This window comes from Bombina bombina, chromosome 4, assembly GCF_027579735.1.
Source record: "Bombina bombina isolate aBomBom1 chromosome 4, aBomBom1.pri, whole genome shotgun sequence".
NCBI classification, from domain to species: domain Eukaryota; kingdom Metazoa; phylum Chordata; class Amphibia; order Anura; family Bombinatoridae; genus Bombina; species Bombina bombina.
The window spans coordinates 404,551,339-404,572,497 of NC_069502.1; the positions used below are offsets into that span (position 1 = coordinate 404,551,339).

Genomic DNA, 21,159 nt, shown 5'->3' on the forward strand with positions numbered 1-21,159 from the left:
GAAAATAAATTATCAGACCTGATTAAAAAAACCAGGGCGGGCCGTGGACCGGACACACCGTTGGAGAAAGTAATTTATCAGGTAAACATAAATTCTGTTTTCTCCAACATAGGTGTGTCCGGTCCACGGCGTCATCCTTACTTGTGGGAACCAATACCAAAGCTTTAGGACACGGATGATGGGAGGGAGCAAATCAGGTCACCTAGATGGAAGGCACCACGGCTTGCAAAACCTTTCTCCCAAAAATAGAAGAAGCAAAAGTATCAAACTTGTAAAATTTGGTAAAAGTGTGCAGTGAAGACCAAGTCGCTGCCCTACATATCTGATCAACAGAAGCCTCGTTCTTGAAGGCCCATGTGGAAGCCACAGCCCTAGTGGAATGAGCTGTGATTCTTTCGGGAGGCTGCCGTCCGGCAGTCTCGTAAGCCAATCTGATGATGCTTTTAATCCAAAAAGAGAGAGAGGTAGAAGTTGCTTTTTGGCCTCTCCTTTTACCGGAATAAACAACAAACAAGGAAGATGTTTGTCTAAAATCCTTTGTAGCATCTAAATAGAATTTTAGAGCGCGAACAACATCCAAATTGTGCAACAAACGTTCCTTCTTCGAAACTGGTTTCGGACACAGAGAAGGTACGATAATCTCCTGGTTAATGTTTTTGTTAGAAACAACTTTTGGAAGAAAACCAGGTTTAGTACGTAAAACCACCTTATCTGCATGGAACACCAGATAAGGAGGAGAACACTGCAGAGCAGATAATTCTGAAACTCTTCTAGCAGAAGAAATTGCAACCAAAAACAAAACTTTCCAAGATAATAACTTAATATCAACGGAATGTAAGGGTTCAAACGGAACCCCCTGAAGAACCGAAAGAACTAAGTTGAGACTCCAAGGAGGAGTCAAAGGTTTGTAAACAGGCTTGATTCTAACCAGAGCCTGAACAAAGGCTTGAACATCTGGCACAGCTGCCAGCTTTTTGTGAAGTAACACAGACAAGGCAGAAATCTGTCCCTTCAGGGAACTTGCAGATAATCCTTTTTCCAATCCTTCTTGAAGGAAGGATAGAATCTTAGGAATCTTAACCTTGTCCCAAGGGAATCCTTTAGATTCACACCAACAGATATATTTTTTCCAAATTTTGTGGTAAATCTTTCTAGTTACAGGCTTTCTGGCCTGAACAAGAGTATCGATAACAGAATCTGAGAACCCTCGCTTCGATAAGATCAAGCGTTCAATCTCCAAGCAGTCAGCTGGAGTGAGACCAGATTCGGATGTTCGAACGGACCTTGAACAAGAAGGTCTCGTCTCAAAGGTAGCTTCCATGGTGGAGCCGATGACATATTCACCAGATCTGCATACCAAGTCCTGCGTGGCCACGCAGGAGCTATCAAGATCACCGACGCCCTTTCCTGATTGATCCTGGCTACCAGCCTGGGGATGAGAGGAAACGGCGGGAATACATAAGCTAGTTTGAAGGTCCAAGGTGCTACTAGTGCATCCACTAGAGCCGCCTTGGGATCCCTGGATCTGGACCCGTAGCAAGGAACTTTGAAGTTCTGACGAGAGGCCATCAGATCCATGTCTGGAATGCCCCACAGTTGAGTGACTTGGGCAAAGATTTCCGGATGGAGTTCCCACTCCCCCGGATGCAATGTCTGACGACTCAGAAAATCCGCTTCCCAATTTTCCACTCCTGGGATGTGGATAGCAGACAGGTGGCAGGAGTGAGACTCCGCCCATAGAATGATTTTGGTCACTTCTTCCATCGCCAGGGAACTCCTTGTTCCCCCCTGATGGTTGATGTACGCAACAGTTGTCATGTTGTCTGATTGAAACCGTATGAACTTGGCCCTCGCTAGCTGAGGCCAAGCCTTGAGAGCATTGAATATCGCTCTCAGTTCCAGAATATTTATCGGTAGAAGAGATTCTTCCCGAGACCAAAGACCCTGAGCTTTCAGGGATCCCCAGACCGCGCCCCAGCCCATCAGACTGGCGTCGGTCGTGACAATGACCCACTCTGGTCTGCGGAAGGTCATCCCTTGTGACAGGTTGTCCAGGGACAGCCACCAACGGAGTGAGTCTCTGGTCCTCTGATTTACTTGTATCCTCGGAGACAAGTTTGTATAGTCCCCATTCCACTGACTGAGCATGCACAGTTATAATGGTCTTAGATGAATGCGCGCAAAAGGAACTATGTCCATTGCCGCTACCATCAAACCTATCACTTCCATGCACTGCGCTATGGAAGGAAGAGGAACGGAATGAAGTATCCGACAAGAGTCTAGAAGTTTTGTTTTTCTGGCCTCTGTCAGAAAAATCCTCATTTCTAAGGAGTCTATTATAGTCCCCAAGAAGGGAACCCTTGTTGACGGAGATAGAGAACTCTTTTCCACGTTCACTTTCCATCCGTGAGATCTGAGAAAGGCCAGGACAATGTCCGTGTGAGCCTTTGCTAGAGGAAGGGACGACGCTTGAATCAGAATGTCGTCCAAGTAAGGTACTACAGCAATGCCCCTTGGTCTTAGCACAGCTAGAAGGGACCCTAGTACCTTTGTGAAAATCCTTGGAGCAGTGGCTAATCCGAAAGGAAGCGCCACGAACTGGTAATGCTTGTCCAGGAATGCGAACCTTAGGAACCGATGATGTTCCTTGTGGATAGGAATATGTAGATACGCATCCTTTAAATCCACCGTGGTCATGAATTGACCTTCCTGGATGGAAGGAAGAATTGTTCGAATGGTTTCCATTTTGAACGATGGAACCTTGAGAAACTTGTTTAAGATCTTGAGATCTAAGATTGGTCTGAACGTTCCCTCTTTTTTGGGAACTATGAACAGATTGGAGTAGAACCCCATCCCTTGTTCTCCTAATGGAACAGGATGAATCACTCCCATTTTTAACAGGTCTTCTACACAACGTAAGAATGCCTGTCTTTTTAAGTGGTCTGAAGACAACTGAGACCTGTGGAACCTCCCCCTTGGGGGAAGCCCCTTGAATTCCAGAAGATAACCTTGGGAGACTATTTCTAGCGCCCAAGGATCCAGAACATCTCTTGCCCAAGCCCGAGCGAAGAGAGAGAGTCTGCCCCCCACCAGATCCGGTCCCGGATCGGGGGCCAACATTTCATGCTGTCTTGGTAGCAGTGGCAGGTTTCTTGGCATGCTTTCCCTTGTTCCAGCCTTGCACTGGTCTCCAAGCTGGCTTGGCTTGAGAAGTATTACCCTCTTGCTTAGAGGACGTAGCACTTTGGGCTGGTCCGTTTCTACGAAAGGGACGAAAATTAGGTTTATTTTTGGCCTTGAAAGGCCGATCCTGAGGAAGGGCATGGCCCTTCCCCCCAGTGATATCAGAGATAATCTCTTTCAAGTCAGGGCCAAACAGCGTTTTCCCCTTGAAAGGAATGTTAAGTAGCTTGTTCTTGGAAGACGCATCAGCTGACCAAGATTTCAACCAAAGCTCTCTGCGCGCCACAATAGCAAACCCAGAATTCTTAGCCGCTAACCTAGCCAATTGCAAAGTGGCGTCTAGGGTGAAAGAATTAGCCAATTTGAGAGCATTGATTCTGTCCATAATCTCCTCATAAGGAGGAGAATCACTATCGACCGCCTTTACCAGCTCATCGAACCAGAAACACGCGGCTGTAGTGACAGGGACAATGCATGAAATTGGTTGTAGAAGGTAACCCTGCTGAACAAACATCTTTTTAAGTAAACCTTCTAATTTTTTATCCATAGGATCTTTGAAAGCACAACTATCTTCTATGGGTATAGTGGTGCGTTTGTTTAAAGTGGAAACCGCTCCCTCGACCTTGGGGACTGTCTGCCATAAGTCCTTTCTGGGGTCGACCATAGGAAACAATTTTTTAAATATGGGGGGAGGGACGAAAGGAATACCGGGCCTTTCCCATTCTTTATTTACAATGTCCGCCACCCGCTTGGGTATAGGAAAAGCTTCTGGGAGCCCCGGGACCTCTAGGAACTTGTCCATTTTACATAGTTTCTCTGGGATGACCAACTTGTCACAATCATCCAGAGTGGATAATACCTCCTTAAGCAGAATGCAGAGATGTTCCAACTTAAATTTAAACGTAATCACATCAGGTTCAGCTTGTTGAGAAATGTTCCCCGAATCAGTAATTTCTCCCTCAGACAAAACCTCCCTGGCCCCATCAGACTGGTTTAGGGGCCCTTCAGAACCATTATTATCAGCGTCGTCATGCTCTTCAGTATCTAAAACAGAGCAGTCGCGCTTACGCTGATAAGTGTGCATTTTGGCTAAAATGTTTTTGACAGAATTATCCATTACAGCCGTTAATTGTTGCATAGTAAGGAGTATTGGCGCGCTAGATGTACTAGGGGCCCCCTGAGTGGGCAAGACTCGTGTAGACGAAGGAGGGAATGATGCAGTACCATGCTTACTCCCCTCACTTGAGGAATCATCTTGGGCATCATTGTCATTGTCACATAAATCACATTTATTTAAATGAGAAGGAACTCTGGCTTCCCCACATTCAGAACACAGTCTATCTGGTAGTTCAGACATGTTAAACAGGCATAAACTTGATAACAAAGTACAAAAAACGTTTTAAAATAAAACCGTTACTGTCACTTTAAATTTTAAACTGAACACACCTTATAACTGCAATTGCGAAAAAATATGAAGGAATTGCTCAAAATTCACCAAAATTTCACCACAGTGTCTTAAAGCCTTAAAAGTATTGCACCCCAAATTTGGAAGCTTTAACCCTTAAAATAACGGAACCGGAGCCGTTTTTAACTTTAACCCCTTTACAGTCCCTGGTGTCTGCTTTGCTGAGACCCAACCAAGCCCAAAGGGGAATACGATACCAAATGACGCCTTCAGAAAGTCTTTTCTATGTATCAGAGCTCCTCACACATGCGACTGCATGTCATGCCTCTCAAAAACAAGTGCGCAACACCGGCGCGAAAATGAGGCTCTGCCTATGATTTGTGAAAGCCCCTAAAGAGAAAGGTGTCTAAAAAAGTGCCTGTCGATATAAACTTATCAAAATACCCAGATTAAATGATTCCTCAAGGCTAAATATGTGTTAATAATGAATCGATTTAGCCCAGAAAAAGTCTACAGTCTTAATAAGCCCTTGTGAAGCCCTTATTTACAATCTTAATAAACATGGCTTACCGGATCCCATAGGGAAAATGACAGCTTCCAGCATTACATCGTCTTGTTAGAATGTGTCATACCTCAAGCAGCAAGAGACTGCTCACTGTTCCCCCAACTGAAGTTAAGTCCTCTCAACAGTCCTGTGTGGAACAGCCATGGATTTTAGTAACGGTTGCTAAAATCATTTTCCTCATACAAACAGAAATCTTCATCTCTTTTCTGTTTCTGAGTAAATAGTACATACCAGCACTATTTTAAAATAACAAACTCTTGATTGAATAATAAAAACTACAGTTAAACACTAAAAAACTCTAAGCCATCTCCGTGGAGATGTTGCCTGTACAACGGCAAAGAGAATGACTGGGGTAGGCGGAGCCTAGGAGGGATCATGTGACCAGCTTTGCTGGGCTCTTTGCCATTTCCTGTTGGGGAAGAGAATATCCCACAAGTAAGGATGACGCCGTGGACCGGACACACCTATGTTGGAGAAATGTTTGTATAGATTAGTGTCATCAATTCCTTTTTCAATACATAAAAGGTGCTCTCTTATTCTATCTCTGATCATTCTTTTTGTTTCCCCAAAGTATACCAAATCACATGTGCACTTGAGGACATATATTACTCCCTTGGTAGTGCATCTAATGCATTCCTTAATGTTAATTTCTTCTCCTGATTTTTGGACCTTCAATGTACTCCTTTAATCGCTATGCTTACAGGCCTTGCAGGAGTAACATAGAAGAAGCCTGAAATTTTCTCTCCCTGTAAATTTTTTTGAATAGGACTCCGTGTTTTAACATTAGGTACACTCGGTGCCAGAATAGATTTAAATTTTTTTGTTTTTCTAAAAATAATTTTTGGTTTGGGTGGGAGTGAACTTCCTATTACAGGGCCTGCTCTAAGTATAGCCCAATGTTTATTCAGAATTTTCCTCATGAGGCCATGATCTACGCTAAAATCTGTAATAAATGGTACATCAATTACTTCTTTATTTTCTTTGGTGTTCTTTTGTTTATATGTGAGCAGAGATTTCTCTTGTAAGGTGTATCCAGTCCACGGGTTCATCCATTACTTTTGGGATATTCTCCTTCCCAACAGGAAGTTGCAAGATGACACCCACAGCAGAGCTGTCTATATAGCTGCTCCCCTAACTGCCACACCCAGTCATTCTCTTGCAACTCTCGACAAGAAAGGAAGTATCAATAGATATTTGGTGACAGTGTAGTTTTACCTTCAATCAAGAGTTTGTTATTTTTAAACGGTACCAGCGTTGTACTGTTTTTCTCTCAGGCAGAAATTAGAAGAAGAATTCTGCCTGGAGATTTGATGATCTTAGCGGTTTGTAACTAAGGTCCATTGCTGTTCTCACACATAACTGATGAATATGGGAAAACTTCAGTTGGAGGAACGGCCTGCAGATTACCTGCTTTCAGGTATGTTCAGTATTTTTATTTCTAGAGAGAGGAATAAGTTCTAGAAAATGCTGACAGAGCCTTGTGTATTTGAGGTAAGCCTGATGCAGTGATTTAACAGCGACTGGGATCATGCTTACATAACAGGGTAATAATCATGTTAATATTCATATTGCTTAGTGACAAAACGTTTACATGATTTCATAAATAGGACGTTTTTTCTCTGAGGGAGATAAGTCTTTATTTGGGGCCTAGTTTCCACATGGCTAGTCAGATACTCCTATGAGTATTTTCTTAAGGCCCCTCTGACATGCAGTACATGGTGGGAGGGGCCTATTTTAGCGCTCTAACTGCGCAGTTTTAATACAGACTGAGACATCCAGCTTCCCTAGAAGAGTCCTCTGGCATCTGAGAACCATTTCAAAGGGGTTATTTCTGCACAAAATCGTATTTAAGGGCAAGTAGGAGCCTAAGCAGAGCTGTGGCATGGTGCTCAATTGATTTTTAACGTTTTTTAACGTTTTTCAATCCGGTTTGGGGCCTAAGGGTTTAATCATCCATTTGCAAGTGGATGCAATGCTGCTTTAGTCCCTTATTCACACTGTAAAAATTTCAAAGATTTTACTGTATTTTTTCACTGTTTTGCAGTTTAAGTGCTAGTTTTTTTCTCTTAAAGGCACAGTAACGTTTTTGTTTAATTGCTGTTTCACCTTTATTAAAGTGTTTTCCAAGCTTGCTTGTCTCATTACTAGTCTGTTAAACATGTCTGACATAGAGGAAACTCCTTGTTCATTATGTTTGGAAGCCATTGTGGAACCCCCTCTTAGAATGTGTACCAAATGTAATGAAATTTCTATAAACTATAAAGGCGCTTAAAGATTTATCTTCAGGGGATTCTCTGACTGAAAAGAGGGAGATTATGCCATCTAAATCTCCCCATGTGTCAGATCCAATAACTCCCGCTCAAGTGACGCCAAGTACATCTAGCGCATCTAATTCTTTTACCTTACAGGACATGGCGGCAGTTATGAATGCTACCCTCACAGAGGTATTCTTCAAACTGCCAGGGCTACAAGGAAAGCGAGACAGCTCTGGGGCTAGAATTAATACAGAGCTTTCTGACGCTTTATTGCCTGTGTCCGATATACCCTCACAATGCTCAGAAGCCGAGGCAGGTGAGCTTCTATCTGTGGGTGACATTTCAGACTCAGGGAAGGCGTTACTTCAGTCTGATTCTGAGATGACAGCGTTTAAATTTAAGCTTGAACACCTCCGCTTATTGATTAGGGAGGTTTTAGCGACTCTGGATGACTGTGACCCCATTGTGGTTCCAGAGAAATTGTGTAAAATGGACAAATACTTTGCAGTACCTGTTTACACCGATGTTTTTCTAGTCCCTAAGAACTTTTCGGAAATTATTACTAAGGAATGGGAGAGACCAGGTGTGCCGTTCTCTCCCCCTCCTGCTTTTAAAAAAGATGTTTGCCATAGATGCCACCATATGGGACTCGTGGCAGACGGTTCCTAAGGTGGAGGGAGCAGTCTCCACCCTAGCTAAGCGTACAACTATCCCCGTCGAGGACAGTTGTGCTTTCCTAGATCCTATGGATAAAAAATTAGAGGGTCTCCTTAAGAAATTTTTTATACATCAAGGTTTTATTCTCCAGCCTCTTGTATGCATTGTCCCAGTTAGTGCTGCAGCGGCTTTTTGGTTTGAGTCTCTTGAGGAGGCTCTACAGGTGGAGACCCCGTTAGACGATATTCTAGACAGGATTAAAGCTCTTAAGTTAGCTAACTCCTTTATTTCTGACACCATTTTTCATTTAGCCAAGCTAACGGCTAAGAATTCAGGTTTTGCCATTTTGGCGCGTAGGGTGCTATGGCTTAAGTCCTGGTCAGCAGACGTTACTTTAAAGTCTAAGCTTCTTAACATCCCCTTCAAGGGACAGACCCTATTTGGGCCCGGTCTGAAGGAGATCATTTCTGATATTACTGGAGGAAAAGGTCACGCCCTTCCTCAAGATAGGTCCAATAAGTTAAAGGGACAGTCTACACCAGAATTTTTATTGTTTTAAAAGATAGATAATCCCTTTATTACCCATTTCCCAGTTTTGCATAACCAACACAGCTATAATAATATACTTTTAACCTCTGTGATTATCTTCTATCTAAGCCTCTGCAAACTGCCACTTTTTCAGTTCTTTTGACAGTCTTGCAGTCTATCCAATCAGTGCCTGCTCCCAGATTACTTCATGTGCACGAGCACAGTGTTATCTATATGAAATATGTGAACTAACACCCTCAAGTGGTGAAAAACTGTTAAAATGCAATCTGAAAGAGGTGGGCTTCAAGGTCCAAGAAATTAGCATATGAACCTCCTAGGTTAAGCTTTCAACTAAGAATACCAAGAGAACAAAGCAAAATTGGAGATAAAAGTAAATTGGAAAATTGTTTAAAATTACATGCTCTATCTGAATCATGAAAGTTTATTTTGGCCTAGACTGTCCCTTTAAGGACCAAACAGAGTAATTTTCGTTCCTTTCGAAACTTCAAGAGTGGCACAGCTTCAGTTTCCTCTAATGCAAAACAAGAGGGAAATTTCGCCCAGTCCAAACCAGTCTGGAGACCTAACCAGGCTTGGAACAAGGGGAAGCAGGCCAAGAAACCTGCAGCTGCCTCTAAGACAGCATGAAGGAGTAGCCCCCGATCCGGGACCGGATCTAGTGGGGAGCAGACTCTCTTTCTCTCACCACTGCCTGCAAGAAAGGTCTTGCAGGCAGTGGTGCCTCCTGTTTAAGTTCCTGTCTTGTCCCTCCCTTCATCCGTGTTCTAAAGCTTTGGTATTGGTATCCCACAAGTAATGGATGAACCCCGTGGACTGGATACACCTTACAAGAGAAAACAAAATTTATGCTTACCTGATAAATTTCTTTCTCTTGTGGTGTATCCAGTCCACGGCCCGCCCTGTCACTTTAAGGCAGGTGTTTTTTATTTTTAAACTACAGTCACCACTGCACCCTATAGTTTCTCCTTTTTCTTGCTCGTCTTCGGTCGAATGACTGGGGGTGGCAGTTAGGGGAGGAGCTATATAGACAGCTCTGCTGTGGGTGTCCTCTTGCAACTTCCTGTTGGGAAGGAGAATATCCCACAAGTAATGGATGATCCCGTGGACTGGATACACCACAAGAGAAATAAATTTATCAGGTAAGCATAAATTTTGTTTTTCTTTCAGTTTCTCTTGCTCGGAGCAAGAGAAACTGAAAGAAAATCTCTGCTCACATATAAACATAAAAGTATAGCCCAATGTTTATTCAGAATTTTCCTCATGAGGCCATGATCTACGCTAAAATCTGTAATAAATGGTACATCAATTACTTCTTGATTTTCTTTGGTGTTCTTTTGTTTATATGTGAGCAGATATTTTCTTTCAGTTTCTCTTGCTCCGAGCAAGAGAAACTGAAAGAAAATCTCTGCTCACATATAAACAAAAGAACACCAAAGAAAATCAAGAAGTAATTGATGTACCATTTATTACAGATTTTAGCGTAGATCATGGCCTCATGAGGAAAATTCTGAATAAACATTGGGCTATACTTAGAGCAGACCCTGTAATAGGAAGTTCACTCCCACCCAAACCAAAAATTATTTTTTAGAAAAACAAACATTTTTAAATCTATTCTGGCACCCAGTGTACCTAATGTTAAAACACGGAGTCCTATTCAAAAAAATTTACAGGGAGAGAAAATTTCAGGCTTCTTCTATGTTACTCCTGCAAGGCCTGTAAGCATAGCGATTAAAGGAGTACATTGAAGGTCCAAAAATCAGGAGAAGAAATTAACATTAAGGAATGCATTAGATGCACTACCAAGGGAGTAATATATGTCCTCAAGTGCACATGTGATTTGGTATACTTTGGGGAAACAAAAAGAATGATCAGAGATAGAATAAGAGAGCACCTTTTATGTATTGAAAAAGGAATTGATGACACTAATCTATACAAACATTTTAAATCAGTACATAAAGGTAGAACCTCAGATTTAAAATATTGGGAGATACTACATGTCAAACAGAACTGGAGGGGTGGGAAAATAGAAAAATTCCTTAAACTCAAAGAAGCGGAATTCATCTATAAATATGAAACACTGTTTCCCGCTGGCCTAAATTCAGAGCTAGACATTTCCCCTTTTTTATTGGATTAGTTCTATTTGTATCATATATTTATGAATTGTCTGTTATATCCTTATTAGTTTTTAACTTTTACTTTTTATGGCCCCAGAATTCCCTATTTAATCTAGTATAATGGATCTATTTTTTATATATACCTATTACTCATCCTTGTTTTATCTACTTAGATTTTAACAATTGTTAAGTGTTAGTGTATTTAATGGGATGTTTTTAATATATTATATGGTTTCTTTTTTTTATATATTTTTATTTTTTTCTATATTCATCATATTTTATATAGTACATCATACACATTTTTCAAATTGATTTAAATTCATCACATTTTGAATAGCACACAATCACATTACATATGTTTTTCCACTTAATTTGTGTCATATAGTCATTGTATATTTTTAAAATAGTATGGTTGCCTTAAATATAGGTTTGCCAATACCACCTTATCAAATTGTTCTATACCACCTTAACTACGATTCAGTTTAACCAATGAGAAATTGGGAAACACCTTTAAAAAGGTGCATCTGTGGCAACATTCTCATCTTGAAAAAGCCCTGTATAGGGAGAAACGCGTTGATGTCAGTTGCTTATGAACTATGCTATTTCTTTTGTAGTTGAAGCTACAATTTCGTCTACAATTTTTTCCACAATTTGTCTTAGTGCTACAGTTGGTAACTGGTTAAAAACAAAGCTGTGGAACATTCCTCTGATATACCAGTATTTTTCCAACAGGCAAAGACGAATTTGTTGCACATTTAGACTTTTTTGTGCATTAAACCAGTGTTATTCTGATCTAAGGTGAGACCAAGGATTTCTCCTCAATTCTACTATCTGCTCCTTTAAACGCATATCCAAGTATCCTGCGTGCTTTCTGGCACTTAAGAGCGGATACTCTATCTTAAGAAACACGGCAGCAAAAAAATCTCAAGCCGTTCGTCCGAGGACCAATCAAATTGCGCATTGAGGACAGCGCCTATAAAAGTGACGTCACTCCGCCACGGCGGTAACTTCAATTTACGGAACCGACCGCTGAACTGTTTGGGGGTAAGCCAAGATTTCTACTTTTAATAAGAACGGTTTATCTGGATCATTGGAGTTTCTAACTTGGAAAGAAGTTTCTCATTGACTGCTTATATGTTTTTAATTTTTGTGGTGGCAACCTATATTTTTTGTACGGAGACGTCCGTTTTTTTTAATCATATATTGTATTACTATTTGTTTGCACTTGGTGTCCTGATTAAATTTTAGGCAGAGCCTTATTATTTACTCATTTTTGAATATTCATTATTATTATTTTTATTTTTGCACTTACACTATATATAGTCAGTGTTTATATTAATATCTATTACTATTTTTTTCACATTGTATCCACTATTTTATCCCAGTTTCACATTATATCTAAGATATACAGATATTTTTATTATTACAAATTTTGTAACACTTGTGTTCAGACACGTTTATAGGTTTGCACTTTAGAATACTATTAATAAGATATTCCCTATTCACCTTTAGCTATAGCGCTTCTGTTTAATTACATTGTATATATCTTTCCCATACCTATGATAGGGACCCCTAGGTGTTTCAGGAGTTTGGTGATCCCCTGCGCTTATTATTACCTTTTCTCTAAAAAAAGGACTATACCCCAGGTAAGACATATAACTTCCTAAACATGCTTCCCAAACTGAAACTGACCGTCTGCAAAAGGAAATATACATAGACCTGACTCATGGCAAATACAAGTAAAATACATATATTTAAAACTTTATATAAATACATAAAAGCACCAAACCATAGCTGCGAGTGTCTTAAATAAGAAAAAACAATTACCAAAAGACACCCATCCACATACAGCAGATAGCCAAACCAGTACTGAAAAGTATCAGCAGAGGTAATGGTATATAAGAGTATATCATCGATCTGAAAAGGGAGGTAGGAGATGAATCCCTAAGACCGATAACAGAGAACCTTTGAAAAGATTTCCCGCAAGGAAAACCATAACATCAATAGGTGATACTCCCTTCACATCCCTCTGACAAATACTGTACTCAGAGGAATTGGGCTTCAAAATGCTTAGAAGCGCTTATTATAGAAGAAATCATAGAAATCAAGCACAAACTTACTTCGCCACCTCCATAGGAGGCAGAGTTTTTAAAAACTGAATTGTGGGTGTGGTGAGGGGTGTATTTATAGGCATTTTGAGGTTTGGGAAACTTTGCCCCTCCTGGTAGGATTGTATATCCCATATGTCACTAGCTCAAAGACTCTTGCAAATTACATGAAAGAAATCCTCCGATATTTTAGGCAGCAAAGGAGTTAATACATAATTCTGCAGAACTGTTTACTGTCCCTTTAATTATTATGATCAGTTATTTGTAGAGCGCCAACAGGTTCCACAGTGCTAAAGACATGGGTCTAATATGCAAGGTGACAGTTATCAGAGGCAAACGGATAGAGGGCCCTGCCAAGAGTTTCACTGTTGAAAATAATCTCTGATGAGGGTGATCTACAGAGCAGCTAGGCTCGAAGGCTTACATTCTAAGGGGGTTCAGGGGGATAGCTAAAGGGGGAGAGGGACTAAGACAGAAAAATGTTAGTGTAAATAATATGCATCCCTGAACAGTAGAGTCTATAATGAGCGCTTAAAAGTTTGAAAACTAGGGGAGAGTCGTGTAGAGCCAGGCAGAGAGTTCCACAAAATAGGGGCCAGTCTGGAGAAGTCTTGTAGACTGGAATGTGAGGAGGTGACAAGAGGATGAGGTCATGAGCAGAGCGAAGCAGATGGGAGGGCGAGTATCTTGAGACTCGGTTGGAGATATATGGAGGAGCAGTGTTATTGAGAGCTTTAACAGTTATAGTCAGGATTTTATGTTTTATTCTGCAGGTTAAAGGAAGCCAGTGAAGGGACTGGCAGAGAGGTGCAGCAGATGAGGAGCGATGTGTAAGGAAGATCAGCCTGGCAGAGGCATTTATTATGGCTTGTAAGGGAGATAGACTGCAACTAGGGAGGCTGGAGAGGATACAATAGGCAAGGCAGGAAATGATGAGAGTGGATTAAAGTCTTAGTTGTGTCTTGTGTGAGGAAGTGGTGAATTTTGGAGATGTTTCTGATGTGGAGGGGGCAAGAATTAGCCAAAGACTGGATGTGGGGAGTGAAAGAGAGATCGGAGTCAAGTGTGACCCCAAGACATCGGGCATGCGGGGTTGGGGTAATGATGTTATTATCAACAGAGAAAGCTGGGGTTGGGGATTTTGGTTGAAGGGGGGAAAATAAGGAGCTCAGTTTTTAAGAGATTTAGCTAAAGGTAATGAGAGGACATCCAGGATAAAATATTAGAAAGACAGTTAGTGACAAGTTAGTAAGGAAGGGGATAGGTCTGGTGCAGAGATGTAGATTTGGGTATCATCAGCATACACATGGTATTGAAACCCATGGGACTGTATTAAAGAACCAAAGGATGATTAATAAATTGAGAAGAGAAGGGGACAGAGCCTTGTGGTAATATCAACAGACAGTGGTAAAGGGTCAAAGGATGTGCCAGAGAAGGTAACACTAAAGGTCCTGTTAGACAGGTAAGAGGAGAGCCACGAGAGAGCTGTGTCACAGATGCCGAAGGATTGGAGGGTTTGGAGCAAGAGAGTTTGATCAACTGTGTCAAAGGCTGCAGACAGATCAAGAAGGATTAACAAAGAAAATTTGCATTTAGATTTTGCTGTAATTAGGTCCTTAGTAATCTTAATGATTGCAGTTTCTGTGAAGTGTTGTGGGCGAAATCCAGATAGCAATAGGTCAAGGAGGGAGTTTAATTTGAGGAAATGTGATAAATGTGTATATATGAGCCTTTTCAGAAGTTTTGAGGCGAGGGGGAGTAGGGAAATAGGGCGGTAGTTGGATGGGAATGATTGATCAAGAGAAGATTTTTTGAGGATAGGTGTAATTAGTGCGTGTTTAAGGGATGAGGGAAATATACCAGTGCTAAGGGAGAGATTAAAAATATGTGAGGGGATAGCAGTAAGAGTAGCAGAGAGGGAGGGCAGTAATTGTGAGGTGATGGGATCAAGGGGACAGGTATTGGGGTGAGAGGAAGATATAAGGGCAGAAACGTCTTCCTCAGTAGCAGGAGTGAAAAAGCGGAGTCTGTGGCTTTGTGAGTTTTGGATATCAGTGATTGGTTGAGGGGGTTGGGGACTGGTAGTGTGTTTAGAGACGATTTTGTTGGAGTGTTTTGTAAAACATTTAGCTGAGAGAGAAGTGGAAATAGGAGGTGGGGGTGGGCGGAGAAGGGTGTTAAAACAGACGTTTTGGGTTTGAAGAAAGAGTAGAGATAAGAGTAGAGAGGAGATAAGAGTAGAGAATTCCTGCTTGGAGAGGTTAAGGGCAGAATAGTAGGGATTAAAGATGAACTTGTAATAAAGGAAGTCAACTGGACAACTGTATTTTCTCCAATGTGGCTCAGCAGTGCGTGAACATCTACGTAGGTAGCATGTCAGAGGAATATGCCAGGGCTGAGGACAAGTACGTGACTTTTTGGCCCTGGTAGGAGGTGCCAAATCGTCAATGACTGCTGTAAGAGTGGAATTATAGTAACAGATAGATTGGTCAGATAGATAGATATGTTTTAATAAAATTTTAATATTTTATCTATAATAAGCAGGAGTGCAACTGCATGGTAGTAATGGGCTTGGTATTATCAAAAATAGTAATAATGTAAATTCATTTGACATACAATAAATATATAAGGAAATGGTTATTAACATTGTGATGGCCTACAGCTGAGGAATGCAATACTGATTTAGATTCGGTAGTTTTGTGGAGCCTTGGCTTCTTTGAATACCTAGAAGTAACGTGTAGTGACAGATGTAGTTGGTAATTTGTGAGAGTTTCTGTATTGCATATGGATAACATATCTGTAGGGGGAGTATCCATATTCAGCTTTCTGAGGGAAAAGGAAGTATTCATAGACCCCTGTGGAATGTTGGATCTTTATGGTGGTTACCCTGAAGGAATATTGTCTTATATCATCCAGTTAAAAGATCAGTCCTAGGAAGATGTCTCCCAATACAATAACAAATACTGCTCAACACAACTCATTTAGAGTATATTTATACAACAGTGGGTCTACATTAACAGCAAGAACATTTGGATAAATCTACAGGCTTTAAACAGATCTAGCCCAATATTGGGAAAATTACATGCTCAAATTCGTTAAAGAATTCTGTGTGTTTAACCGCAGCAAGGAGAGCTACAGAGCACTGCTGGTTCCAAGAAGGAAACCGTTGGATCGGCATTTAAAAGCATCAGCTGCGCATCCGCACGAATCAATGTATGTCTTCAACTTGGGATTTGCTATGCTTGCGGTTCCTGAGTGGTACGTTATTTGTGTGTTTAACAAATTAGAGCAAATAATGACTCCCCCAGAATTTGTATATTTATATATATTTATATATATATATATATATATATATATATATATATATATATATATATATATATATATATATATATATATATAATATATAATATATACACACACACACATATATATATACATTACATTATCAATTTGAACGGTATGATACTATTCTAGAAATATTAATAGAGAAATGCAGAAAACATATACTAATGCTTTATAGTTGTTCATTTAATACCATTATATTGCACTGTGAATAGAAGAAATAGGGAGAATCACTGAACCTAAAAAACTGTGTGCTGGAAAAGCCATAAGCAATAATGTACATACATATTTCACAATTCAAATTTACAATGAATATTGTAAATTACTTACATTATATTTTCCACGGATTTAGGTTTGATGAAAATAGCGATTGGGTAGAGCTGGGCTATCTGTAACCTTTTGATTGCATTTCCAGAAACATCAAGGATACAATGTTTACCCTGAAGGAGAGGGAGAAATGGTTTAGGCCACAAGGTATTGAAGAACTTTTGAGACACTGGTTAGGAGAAAGAACGTACCCTCTCTGCTACTTCCCGGACAGACTGTACACTTGTTCCATACAGGTGATTATTGTATTGCCCAGCTTCTATGAACTTATGATCCTGGATATCTTTTTCCATCTGTTCCCTAGAAGTGACAAAGTGATAGTCTCTTCTATCTACTTCATAATCTCTTTTTGGTCGAGTTGTATCTGCAGGAAAAAAAAATTATGTAGTTTCCATATTTATTAAATTTGTCCAAAAAATGATAAATAACCAGCCACTTTAAAGAAAGAATCAACACAAAAAAATAAATATATTAATTAATTTGTTTAAACTTTTATTCTAAATGCAGAAAAGGCTTCAAAAGTTCAAAATGACAGTATAGAGGTGGAAAAGGCATCAAAAGATCAAATTTACATTTTTCAACAATGATTTAGCAATGTCAGATTATTAATTTCTGTGTCAGCCAATACATATGCAAGCTTCACTTTTGTTTTTGGCCAGTCCAGGCCCCTTTAAAGAAAAAAAAAAAATATGCTTACCTGATAAATGTATTTCTTTCATAGCGGTAAGAGTCCACAATCCATTACTCCTGTGTATTACGCTTCCATACCACTAGGAGGAAGCAAAGTTTCCCAAACACCAACAGCGCCTCCCACCTCACAAGTACCTCAGTCTAACGTATAGCCAAGCAAAATGAGGTAGGAAAAGAAACAAAAGCAAAAAATAAAAGTAGCAGGAAAAAAAAATAAAGATTTGCATAACAAAAAAAAAAAACGCAAAAAAAACAAAAAAAGAAATTTATCAGGTAAGCACACCCTACCAAAGGCAGCCTCAGAAGAAGCAAAAACATAAAATGTATAGAATTTAGTAAAAAACGAAATTTATGCTTACCTGATAAATTTCTTTCTGGATATGGAGAGTCCACAATGTCATCAATTACTAGCGGGGGAATATCACACCTGGCCAGCAGGAGGCAAAGGGAACCACAGCAAAGCTGTTAAGTGTCACTCCCCTACCCATAATCCCCAGTCATTCGACCGAAGGGAAATGGAAAAAGAATAACACAAAGGTGTAGAGGTGCCTGAGGTTTAGTAAAAAATAACTGTCTTAATAAAGGGTGGGGTCGTGGACTCTTCATATCCAGAAAGAAATAAATTTATCAGGTAAGCATAAATTTTGTTTTCTTTCCTAAGATATGGAAAGTCCACAACGTCGTCAATTACTAGTGGGAACCAATACCCAAGCTAGAGGACACAGATGACTAGGTAGGGAGAACAAGACAGGCAGACCTAAACAGAAGGCACCACCGCTTGAAGAACCTTTCTCCCAAAATAAGTCTCAGCTGAGGCAAAAGTATAAAATTTGGAAAATTTGGAAAAAGTATGCAGAGAGGACCAAGTTGCAGCCTTGCAAATCTGTTCCACAGAAGCTTCATTTTTGAAAACCCAAGAGGAGGAGACAGCCCTCGTGGAATGAGCCGTAATTCTCTCAGGAGGCTGCTGACCAGCAGTCTCATAAGCAAAACAAATTATACTTCTCAGCCAGAGAGAACGAGAAGTAGCAGTAGCTTTCTTAGTCGCCTGAAGGTAGAATTTTAGAGCACGCACAACATCCAAGTTGTGTAACTAACGTTCCTTATCAGAAGAAGGACACAGAGAAGGAACAACAATTTCCTAACTTTTATTTCTATCTGAAACCATTTTAGGGAGAAATCCCACTTTAGTACGAAGAACCGCTTTATCAGCATGAAAAATAAGGTAAGGCGAATCACACTGCAAAGCCGAGAGTTCCGAAATTTTCCGAGCAGAAGAAATAGCAATAAGAAACAAAACCTTCCAAGATAACAACTTAATATCTACGAAAGGCAATGGCTCAAATGGAGCCTGCTGCAAAACTTTAAGAGCAAGGTTAAGGCTCCAAGGAGGAGCAACAGACTTAAACACAGGCCTGATTCTGACCAGGGCCTGACAAAAGGATTGAACATCTGGCACATCCCCCAGACTCTTATACAACAAAATAGATGATGCAGAAATCTAACCCTTCAGAGAACTAGCTGACAATCCTTTCCCCATACCTTCCTGGAGAAAAGACAAAGTCCTAGGAATCCTCACCCTACTCCAAGAGAAGCCCTTGGATTCACACCAATAAAAGGTATTTACATCATACCTTATGGTAAATCTTTCTAGTAACAGGCTTGCAAGCCTGACAGACTCAGAAAAACCACTTAGCCAGAACTAAGCATCCAATCTCCAAGCAGTCAGCTTCAGAGAAACGAGATTTGGATGAAGGAATGGATCCTGAGTTAGAAGGTTCTTCCTCAGAGGAAGCCTCCAAGGTGGAAGAGATGACATCTTCACTAAGGCTGCATACCAGATCCTGCGAGGCCACGCAGGAGTTATTAGAATTACCGATGCTCTCTCCTGTTTGATACGAGCAATCACTCGTGGAGGGAGAGCAAATAGAGGAAACAGATATGCCAGACTGAAATCCCAAGGAACTGCCAGAGTATCTATCAGGGCAGCCTGCGGATCTCTCGACCTTGAACCATACCTTGGAAGCTTGGAGTTCTGCCGAGACACCATTAGATCCAACTCCGGCATCCCCCATTTGAGGGTTAACCTGGAGAACACCTCCGGATGGAGTGCCCACTCCATGGGAAGATATGTCTGTCTGCTCAGAAAGTCCACTTCCATGTTGTCCACACCTGGAATGTGGATGGCAGAAAGACAGCAATTGTGAGCTTCCACCCACTGAACAATCGGAACCACCTCCTTCTTGGCTAAGGAACTCTTAGTTCCTCCCTAGTGGTTGATGTAAGCCACTGAGGTGGTGATGTCCGACTGGAACCTGATAAACCGGGCTAAGGACAACTGAGGCCAAGCCATCAGAGCATTGTAAATCGCTCTCAACTCCAAGATATTTATGGGGAGAGCAGACTCCTCCCGAGTCCATAGTACCTGCGCCCTTAACGAGTCCCAGCCTGCTCACCAGCCCAGCAGGCTGGCGTCCGTGGTTACAATTACTGTGGTTACAATTGAATGGCCATCTGCTTCCGCAAGAAATTGGTGTGTGTCCATCTAAGGGTACACTCAGCTATTCACATTGTAGGTCTTCTGAAAACTAACCTCTTCTTATTTTATGTCCCAGGGTTAAGGGGCTCACATTGGTCTGAGCTCCTAAACATTAATCCATAAGCAAGTAGCTTTTAACACCTCTATTCTCAACATTCTCCTGGAGGCCAAGAAAAAAACTGAGGCGAGAAGGGAGGTGGTAGGGAATGTAAGCTCTTGTGTGTGTTCTTAGCCTTCTCCTAGTGGCGGGAATTATATACTACATGTTATGGAGTCCTATGGACCATCATTTTACAAAAGTAAATAGTAGCATATTTGGCCAAAAGATGCATGGTAACTAAATTCTCCTATATGTATGAGGAAAGCTGATCAAGATCATAAAGTAATGTTTTGGCACAGGCACCAATTCTCAACTTCCAGACACATCAAAGGTTAGTAAAAGCAAATGTGGTTATCTGTATTGCAAGAGTGAAATTAAGACACAAGAAAAAAAAACAAAAAACAATGCTGCTATTAAAAACTCAAAATGCTCCCTGAGGTGGCAAATCCAAATGTAATGCAGCAGTGGAATGATAATAATGTACTTTAAATGCTCACCTCTTAAGCACAACCAGCTACCAAAGATAAATACCTTACAGTTACAAACTCTGCTAAGGGGAAACAAATTTTCAGGAAAAGGCTTCCTTGAAAATATGGCGGGGCACTGCAACCCGTAACACTTTTTACTGTTTACTAAACACTCCCATGTATTTGCTCTGGATTTGATTGGTCATGCCAACAATGCACAGGAAGAAACCTCTAAAAGAGGTTCACGGGGTGGGGGACAACACAAAAAATAATTCAAAATAAAAACTTGCAAGTTCCATCACAATCTCTAAGGTGACAAAGGCTGCGATTAGAAAAAACACGTTTAGGCAGAACATTAGAAGTCAATATCAAAATGAAAACACAAAAAGACACAACATAGTGTATTAACTCAGAATATGAATAAAGGAAGAAGGAAAGTAATAAAACTCACAAGCAACTGGTCCACGGGCTGCTGCAAGTTAATCAAAGGATATTGGAGCAGGAATTGGTAAATAATGGCTATGCTTAATGCCTCACAGGCACCAAAGAACGTTTTTTTTTTCTCCTGTCCATGAATATTACAAGCTTTGGCACTCACTAGATCACTGTAAAGCATATCTATACATTCTCCACAGCAAATTCACATGACAGAACAACATAATTTATGTAAGAACTTACCTGATAAATCCATTTCTTTCATATTAGCAAGAGTCCATGAGCTAGTGACGTATGGGATATACATTCCTACCAGGAGGGGCAAAGTTTCCCAAACCTCAAAATGCCTATAAATATACCCCTCACCACACCCACAATTCAGTTTAACGAATAGCCAAGAAGTGGGGTGATAAGAAAGGA

The 21,159-nt window shown here is 40.6% G+C and overlaps 1 protein-coding gene across 1 annotated transcript in view; it reads right to left on the bottom strand.

Annotated features, from left to right (window-relative positions):
* Window positions 1–21,159, bottom strand: part of DLG1 (discs large MAGUK scaffold protein 1) — a gene marked incomplete in the record, with an annotated part of 930,518 nt that overhangs the window by 33,353 nt on the left and 876,006 nt on the right. The window contains 2 exon segments of the mRNA XM_053710194.1: window positions 16,512–16,621; window positions 16,700–16,872. Of these exon segments, the coding sequence (XP_053566169.1) occupies window positions 16,512–16,621; window positions 16,700–16,872 (283 nt within the window).